The sequence below is a fragment of the Beta vulgaris genome, chromosome 1, assembly GCF_026745355.1.
Source record: "Beta vulgaris subsp. vulgaris cultivar EL10 chromosome 1, EL10.2, whole genome shotgun sequence".
Classification (NCBI taxonomy): domain Eukaryota; kingdom Viridiplantae; phylum Streptophyta; class Magnoliopsida; order Caryophyllales; family Amaranthaceae; genus Beta; species Beta vulgaris.
The window spans coordinates 57700929-57710592 of NC_079202.1; the positions used below are offsets into that span (position 1 = coordinate 57700929).

General features: G+C 35.6%; 1 protein-coding gene across 2 annotated transcripts; it reads left to right on the plus strand.

Annotated features, from left to right (window-relative positions):
• Positions 1-399: 399 nt before the first annotated feature.
• LOC104888647 (DEAD-box ATP-dependent RNA helicase 8) lies at positions 400-9456 on the plus strand. 2 transcript variants are annotated; one of them, XM_010673682.4, is made up of 10 exons: positions 400-1236; positions 2609-2669; positions 3434-3668; positions 4223-4461; positions 5177-5428; positions 5521-5701; positions 6608-6696; positions 6799-6872; positions 6964-7095; positions 9046-9456. In XM_010673682.4, the coding sequence occupies exons 1-9, from the start codon at positions 890-892 to the stop codon at positions 7040-7042; spliced, it is 1557 nt and encodes a 518-aa protein (XP_010671984.2). In that variant the 5' UTR covers positions 400-889; the 3' UTR covers positions 7043-7095; positions 9046-9456. The 2 variants fall into 2 exon arrangements, with proteins under 2 accessions (XP_010671984.2, XP_010671975.2); XM_010673673.4 differs by having other exon boundaries at positions 9049-9456.
• Positions 9457-9664: the final 208 nt, after the last annotated feature.

Consider the following 9664-nt stretch of genomic DNA (forward strand, 5'->3'; position numbering starts at 1 on the left):
TATTTACATATCAAGGTACTCCCACTATTTACGATGGTGTTTTGTAAATTGTAAAAAGAAGGGTAAAATTTTCAGAATCATAAAAGACAATTTAAACGACAAAATATAGAATTAGGATTGTTCTTGTCAACTTAATTTTACATGTCTATATTATACCTTATTGATTCTTATTTAAACTTAATTTTTTTTACAAGGACTGAGAATAAGGTAAAGTCGGTGAATAAAACATATCTTTAAATGAGGACAACCAATAATGAGATTTTTTTTTTTTTTTTGAAGGAATAATAATGAGATTTTTAATTTGTAGTTAAAATAGCAAGTAAATAACGTGAAAAAAAGACTATAGTAAAAGTTTATCCAAAAACAAGTACAAGTAAAATGGAGAAAAACTAGAGCGTATATAAAAAAAAAAAAAACCTCGTAATTCCTCCATAACTCTCATTTTCTCTCTCTATTCGATCAAATCCACAATCTCCAAACGAAAAGCTAGAAAACTTTCATCTTCTCGAATTTATTATGATAAAACCCTAATTTCTCATTTTCTCAAATCATCCAAATCCAATTCAATTATTATCAATTTCGCACGATCGAATTTTAGCCCAAAATATTTTCCCACTACTGAAACCCTAATTTTTTTTCCGTTTCCTTTTTTTCTGGTGTTCCTTACAATCATTCGTTCGTAACTTTTTTCAGTACAGATCCGAAAATTTCTTGAAAATTTCTTAGGCATTTAAGTTAGAATTAGTGGCATTTTTTTGGACGTCCACTATTCATCATCGAATTCACAAAAAGTTCGTATTGTAAATATAGAATTAGGTTTTTTTTCCGTTAATTTCTTTTGTTTTAGGGTTAGATATTTGCCAATTTTTAGGGTTTTTAGTTCTCCAAGATGAATGATAACGTGAGAGGTCGTTATCCGCCGGGAATGGGAAGAGGAAGAGGCGGAATTGGCGGAGATGTAGGAGGTTTAGGTGGTGGTGGAATGAATGGAAACCCTAATTTTCAAGGTAGGAATTTTCAGCAACAACCTTATGCGCAAAGGGGGATGTTGCCGAATCATCATCAGCAACAACAACAGTTTGAGCAACAGCAATATATGCAGCGGCAGCACCAGCAGAACAAGCAGATGCAACAGCAGCAGCAGCAATGGCTTAGGAGGAATCAGTCAGGGGGTACAACGGAGTCCAGCGTCGACGAGGTCGAGAAAACGGTGCAGTCCGAAGCAATTGACACGAGGTATTGACTATTGAGGATCTCTTTCTTTCTATTTTTCCTTTTGTTGGGTATTGCTTTATTGCATTTTTATTTTTATGGTAGTTAATGCTCGTATAGGTTTATTATGAATCTGGAAGTATCTTTTTAATCAAATGTTAGGTAGGGATATTATGCTAATGCTAAATTTATGGAGTGGTGGAGAGAAAAGGGTTATGCGTTGAGTGTATCTGTTGTATCTTTTGATTTTCTTTCAATGCCAATCTTGGCTACTTAGTGTCCGTTCACTGTATCTTCACGGTGTTTGGGGCAGTATATGTGTTCGATATTTGAGTATTGGTTATGTTCTACAGTAGCTCTTTTTGATCAAATGTTAGGCGCAGAACGGAACAAAAGAAACATCGTGTCAGCATTTGGGCAGTCTAGGGAAAGCAGAGAGATGAGTTTTTTTTTTTTTTTTTCCTTTGGTCCTTTTTTTCATTATCCCTAAGCTTGGTGTTGGAGTAAAACTCTGTGTTGGAGGAGGAGAAAGAGGTAAATTCTCTGTATTGCCTTTCTTTTAAGTAGAAATATCCAAACAAAAGGAGTGGTAGGGAATTCACTCTTCATATGATGACAGTTGACACCACTAGGTTAGAGCAAGATTAACGCCAACTCAATTGTGGAAGTGACTCGAATTGATATGCAGAACTCTATATGGGCTAGGTATAGAGCTGTAGAAGGAATGATTTTTCTATCCTGATTGCATACTTGAGGTAATATTAGTTATATACTTCCTCCGTTCCATAATAAGTGAAACACTTCTCTAAAAAAGCTCTCACATAAAAGAGAGAAGTGTTTCACTTATTATGGAACGGAAGAAGTATGAATTTTGGTGGTCGTGTCAGCCTTATTGTCATTGTTGTCTTTAGCTAGTCCTCTTTTTTTATGAACTTCCTCGAGTATCTAAAAGCCATGGATTAGTGGTGCCATATCCTTTTGGTTCTAGTCTTTTGAATCCTGATTACTGCAAACTATTTTGATCTAATAATGATAGTAGCTTGACAGAGAACATTTAGAAATGTGAAGGCAAACAACTAAAAATCACAGAGCTAGCTGACGAGAATTGAAGTAATATTTGCTTTTCTTGGTCTTCAAGTGCCTTGTAATTTGTTTGCTGGATTCTTTGACATGATCTTCTGCGTAAGAGGACGTTATAAAATGTTAACAACTTATAACAGATAGGAATGTAATTCTTCTAGCCTCATATATTTGTGTGTATGTTCTTCAGTGTAGGCTTTTCTTCCTATCTGTTATGTTTTCTATAAAATCTTTTGGCAGCTATCAATGTTTCTTGTTTTTCATTTTATTTTACAACCAAGAATATTAATGGTTATCATTATATGTGCTCGTCTAGCTCACAAGATTGGAAGGCAAGGTTGAAGCTACCGCCACAAGACACACGCTATAGGACAGAGGTATGAAATTTTACTATGTACTTCTTGTATCTGTTGGTGGCTTTTTTAGGGGGTAGTTTATGACTTTTGATGGGTTTGTGTTTCGTGTTGTGCTAGTGCGGAATTGACTGGTGAAAGCATCTTAAGGAGCAAGATCAGCGAATGATTTATGTAATGATTAGAAAATATTATAGTAGGCAGTAATGGGCAGGTGCATAAGAGAGAGAGTTATTCGTTGTTGACATATCTTCCAGTGAAAATCCTATTGTTTTCAACCTTTTTTTTTTTTTTTTTTTTCTCTTTGACGAAGTTTAGGTGCGCTTGGGGTATTTTAAAACTCTGATTACTTGGATGATATTGCTCTAGGTGAAGTAAAAAATGGCTGATGTATATCATCTTAAGTGATGCTTGCAAGCCATGAATACAGTTAGTTGACAACCAAAGGAAATTGGCTTTTATAAACTTTTTTAATATTCAACCTTTTCTTCCTTTAGTGGATAATATAGTACCAATGAGCTTCAGCTGGAAATGGTCTGGTGCTGTCTAAGTTGTGAAAGTGTTATCATAATATATTTGTAAGTTATTGTGGTTGGTCAATTGAATTTGTTTGTTGCGCAGTAGCTGAAGTCGGTAGTTTGAAAATCTCTTTGCTTTGCATAGCTGGTTCATACTTGTTAATGTTGTGGAATACTGGAGGCTCTAATGTGATGTTTGATGTCACCTTTATGCCATTGGTAGCTTTATTATAACAATAATATATCTCATGTTGAGTTCCCTCTCTTCAGGATGTGACAGCTACCAAGGGAAACGAATTTGAAGACTACTTTCTCAAGCGTGAGTTACTGATGGGTATATATGAGAAGGGTTTTGAAAGGCCATCTCCTATTCAGGAAGAAAGTATTCCAATTGCGCTTACTGGGAGTGATATTCTTGCTAGAGCAAAAAATGGGACAGGAAAAACTGCTGCCTTCTGCGTTCCTGCTTTGGAAAAAATTGATCAAGACAACAATGTCATTCAAGGTTTTCATCATGACTGTATTTAAGCTATTGTTCTTATTTACTTCTGTTGCCTGTTTATTGCCCTTTTTGCCACTTCCAAATTGTAGAAGTCTTTTTTAAGTGGAAGGCAACAATGATGATTTGATTGTTCGCAATGATGACTATCTCTTTCGATTTATTAATGTTGGATTAAAATATATTTTTCCCCACATCATCCATAAGAAGTTGCTTAGATTGATGTATTGACAACACAGAAGGAAGTCAGGAGTGAAAGATGTTTATAGTTGATTGCATGTTGTTTGGAGATGTGATTTCTAATACTCCCTCCGTCCCAAATAAATTGCCTCAAACCATTTGGCAAAAATTGTTAGGAAAGTGAAAAAGTTGAAAGAAGTAGGTATGGGATCGAACTGCAGAGGCGAAGTGCGGAGAAAAAAATTATGTAGCAAGTAATTTGGATAGTGGGGTGTGAAAACTGACTCTACATGAAACTATCTGGCATCTTATTGATTACCAAGTCCATACTGCATATTGCTGGTGACATTTCTTTTCCTCACATCTCTGTTATTTTGCAGTTGTCATACTTGTTCCTACGAGAGAATTGGCGCTCCAGACCTCACAGGTTTGTAAAGAGCTTGGGAAGCATTTGAAAATTCAAGTTATGGTCACCACTGGTGGCACCAGTTTGAAAGATGATATCATGAGATTGTATCAGCCAGTCCATTTACTTGTGGGAACTCCTGGAAGAATACTAGATTTGTCAAAGAAAGGAATTTGTGTTTTGAAAGACTGCTCAATGCTTATTATGGATGAGGTAACTGTGTTTTGTTTTATGAAACATATATCTGTGCCTTATGTATGATACTGCTCTTAAAATTTGTTGTATCTTTGTCAATATTGTTAACCACACGATTTTTGGATCAATTAGACTCCTTCAGTTCATCTTATAAAGTAAGCATTGATACTTCAGTGACGAGTTGAGCATTTTGATACTTCAGTGACGAGTTGAGCATTTTGATACTTCAGTGTCTGTCAGAATCTTGATGGTGGATCTTGTAATTTCTAAGGGGACTTCTTTTGACCCACTTCACACACTTGAAGAGTTATATGATGTAGGACTGTAGGCATGTGTCTCTTATAGGTCCCTGGGGGAATTTTAATTGAATATTTATTTTTCACGATTCTTTTTTTGACTTGTTTTCTGTTCTTGAATGTGTCTGCTTTCTGTTTTATGTTTATGTAGTGTAAAGAGGCATTAAAGTTCTCTTCTCATTTTTTTAAACTTCATTGGTTTATATAAGATAAATGTCTCTTTACATGTCCTACTATGAGTAGTCTAAATTTTAGCTGGCTGCTCTGACGGCCCGCATCTCAAGGGCTTTGTTTTTGCTTATTATGGCCAATTTAAACTCGAAAGTGTCTATGTGTAGTTATAAGAGGGAGACTAGTGACACTAGTCATATACATATAGTAGAGGTGACATTATTGCCTGAAAGCTCTCTAAGCGTTTCTTTTCCCTTGTCTTGCAGGCTGATAAGCTTTTGTCTCCAGAATTTCAGCCATCTATAGAGCAGCTTATTCGATTTATGCCAACGAATCGTCAGATTCTGATGTTTTCAGCTACATTTCCTGTCACTGTCAAGGATTTTAAAGACAGATATCTACACAAACCGTATGTTATCAACCTGATGGACGAGCTTACTCTGAAGGGTATAACACAATTTTATGCATTTGTTGAAGAAAGACAAAAAGTCCACTGCTTGAACACCCTTTTCTCCAAGGTTGTGATTGTAACCTTACGTGTATGAACACTTTGCGTTGATCAAAATACTTCTTCTAATCTAATGTTTTGTTCTTTTGAATTTGTTTTCAGCTTCAAATCAACCAGTCAATTATTTTCTGTAATTCAGTGAACCGTGTTGAGTTGCTAGCCAAGAAAATAACAGAGCTTGGATATTCTTGCTTTTACATTCATGCGAAGATGCTGCAAGATCATCGCAACAGAGTTTTCCATGATTTTCGTAATGGGGCATGCCGAAATCTTGTCTGCACTGGTATGCCTACCCTTGATGAAATATTTTTATTGATTTTGTCTGGCTTGACTTGGAAATTGTATGAGAGTGTCAATTACTCTCCCTGTTTCAGAATGTTCTTTTTGGCCTTTGCACAGTTTTCAGTGCACTCTGACCATCAATATCTTTAATTGCCGTGCAAGTAAAATTTATCTAAAACTGATATTTGTAAACTACAATTAAGTTGAAGTCCCTTGATAGTATAACTCCAGTTGCCCGATTATCCTTTCTTTAGCTTCTACTTTCTTTTCATCCCCTTTTCATTTACGTAATTACATTTGTTGTTTTGGAGGTTTAGCATTAGAGTTAGGGTGTATGATGCAGGATAGCATATTATTAGGCATGCTGGGCTTCGTATATGAATTCCTAGACTTTTGCAGAATGAGTTTATGAATGGAAGTTTCCCACAGGATTAATCAAAATCTGAACGTATATCTAATTTGCTTTGAGTATAAGTGCTTGAAAAATAAAAAGAAGAGTTGTACATATTAGTCTAACAGGTTGCTGAAGCCTTGGCATTGTTTATGAGAACTCACATACTTGAAATTGCTTATATGTGGACATAGGTTGATTTAGCAGTTACAATCTGAATAACCTATTGCATGAGCTTAATGTTTACTTGTCAGCTGTTTCTAAGTTTTTTATTTCCCCATTATGGCCTTTGGGTCTTCTAGTTAATTTGATGCCAATCCATATTTTTAAACCTTATAGAAGTACTTCATCATAAATTTATTCCTGCAGTTTAATTGCGTCACAGTGTAATGCCTCCTTGACTAGTGTTCTGTTGCTCGAAATTATACAACCATGCAAGAATAATTTTTCTTTTTGAATTTCTTCTGTCATTACACATCTTTTGATTATTTAGTCTTCTGGAATGATGACATGCAGATCTATTTACTAGGGGAATAGACATTCAGGCTGTCAATGTTGTTATCAATTTCGATTTTCCAAAAAATGCCGAAACCTACCTTCATAGGGTATGTACAGTGTCGATCTTGCTTTTAGCTTATGTTGTATCGTCAACATGATGTATATCCCTATTGACAAGGACATTCTTTTGTTGATCTTTTTGAGTACAGGTTGGTCGATCAGGGAGGTTTGGGCATCTTGGTTTAGCTGTGAATCTGATCACTTATGAAGACCGTTTCAATTTGTCTGTAACTTGCTCCTTGTTTTGTTTTATACTTTACATGCTTCCTCAGCATTTGATCATTTATTCTAATTTCTTGTCTTATCTATAACAGGTATAAGATTGAGCAAGAACTTGGGACTGAAATAAAGCAGATTCCTCCACATATAGATCAAGCTTATTACTGTCACTAAGTAATGGAGTTTATATGTTGCTGTGCTCTATCAGTTAACAGTTGCTGATCATGGTATGTTTATCTTCAGCCGTATGATAGTTTTCTTTATTGTGTTGCTGTTGCTGAGGTTTTATGATATGAATTTATTTTTATATCATGTCTGATTGCATATTATTGGAGTTATTTGTTAGACTTGGACATTAGGACAATGAATGACATAATTGAGTACTTGTTGGAGTTTTTTGGTTCATTATTGGGGCAGACGCAGAGAGAAATGTGGGGTCATGATGTAAAATTTTAGAATTTTTTGTCTGGTGGGAGATGGTGGCTGGGATGGCAGTGGTGGAAAGAAGTTTCAGGGGTTGGATGAAGAGGGGAGAAAGAGAGGAAGATAGAGTTCTCGGTTGGGAGACGGTGCTTCAGTGAGCGTGGATGTGACAGGCGGTGAAAGCAGTTGTGTGAGGGTTGCAGACCTGGTGCCAGAGGAAAGAGAGTAGGCGAGGTAAAACACAGAGGGAGTATGGAGATGGGTGGGAACGGGTAAGTAGACTTCTTGTTTAAGTGGACTAGATGTCCCTTTCAACACTCCCTTATCTCTATTTTAATGTGCAAACCACTTGATTGCAAGTATTTAGAAGCGGAGAAAGTATTTCTTAGTAGACTATTAGTTAAATGGTAGTTATGTTTTTTTACAAAAATATTCAACATCATTGATTATTATGGGTTTTGCACAAGTAAGTTTTGGTTAGTAAATGAACTATAAATTTAGCAAAGCACAATTCAGTTGGAATAAAGATACCCTATCTTTTTCTTTCTAATTTCAGTCATATGATGCTCATTCTTCAAATGTTTCACATTTATTTGAGTTTGTTATTTCTCTATTAATTTTTGAAAAGCTTTATGAGGTTCAGTTGTCTTGTCTCTCTCTTCAGGGTCTTTACACTTGATTTTAACACTTGGTACATGGTATACATGTCTTTTAGGCTCCGTTTGGTAGGGTGTAAAATATTTTCCATGAAATGAGTTTTCTATTTCCTTTCATTTTCCGTTGTTTGGTTTGATAAAGGGTGTAAAACAAGATTTCCATCAAGGGAGCTTTAGGTGAAAATCATTTTCCTTTCAAAAAGAAGGGAAAACACATTTTCCTCCCTCTTCCTTAGCAACCTTTTACTCTTTTTTTATCCATCCTCTCCCTTCTCCTTCAATTTTTCTCTTTTCCTTAACTTTTTTTTACATTGAACCAAACAAAGGAAAATTAGCTTTGCATTTGAATTTTCCATTGTAAAATGTTTTACATGAAAAATTATTTTACATCGAAAATGTTTTACATCCAACTAAACGGAGCCTTAAGGTAAAAAGCTTCCTGTGTCACAAGTACAGCTCTTGATTCGAAATCTTTTGCCCAGATACAAATTACTCAAGTTTGTGCATCATTAGGTGGACTTTTGCTGAAGCTTTAGATATCTTTTTTATATATAAATATGTACTTCCTCTGTTTCAGAACAATTGTAACACTTCCCTTTTTCAGGAAGTTTCAAACCAATACCTCAAATTTCCTCCTTTTAGTGGCAAACGTGCCAAGCCCTTTTCGTACAACTAAAAATGGAAGTATGAAATTAAGCAATAATTATTAGTGTCAATGTGAATTTCTTTTCTCGGAAAAGAGGGGAGGTTTTCTGCAGAGGTAGATTCATGAAGGTTTTTTTTTCCATTCAAACAACTTATGGCCAGCTTCGAGGCGGTAATAGTAATAACTTTGTGTTTTTATAAGATAAGCTTTGTGGTATACGGGAAGTTGGAACACTCTCCTGTAACTTTATTATTTATAAGTTTATATTACAAAATTACATGTGAACCTATATAGTTCACCACCCTCTTATTGCTGCTTACTTGGCAAGACTTGGTGTGTTTCCTTATGGTACTTGCACGAAATTGTGAATTATATATTGCTGGTTACTAGTATACAGCGTCTTGAGACTCGGGACTTCCTACTTGGATGGGTATTGACGTTTTCTTTGGCAGCAGGTATGGCAGGAGCAAAGACTTTATTTGCCCAGCTCACTCAGCATCAGGATTGTGATTACCTTTAGACCTTGGGTGACGTCTAGGTGTTCTGTTATCAAGTTAGTGCCTTGTGCAGAACTTCATGGGATGTTCCCTGGTACTTCTAGATAGTATTGTGTAGGGTGGAGATAATTTCAGGATAATTGTTTTATGAGATTTAGTTTAGAGTGTTGATCTGAAGTTGGGTGCTTGCATTTACTGGCTAGAAGGATGATCCATACTTCCATCCATCAAATCGATATGACTTCCATCAATAACCTGTTAGCTTGTTTTATATCCCTTTGTTGCATTTGCCCATTGAGGTAGTTGAATTTCTGGATTTTGCTGAGAATAAAGTACTCCATATACTTTTGTTTGGAGTTTTTAGTTTGTCTAGTGTTTTGACTATATTTTCTTGGTACATTTACAAGCTCCTTGCTCTCTCAGGGCCTTTTTTTTTTTTTTTTCTTTTTGAAATGGAGGGCCTTGTTTTTGTTGCAAAAAGAAAGGTTGGTAAGTCAACGGTCCGTTTGGTAGTCGTTAATAAATTACGGTAATGAGAATGATTTAAGTGTAATTTTATTTGGGAAGCATCCTT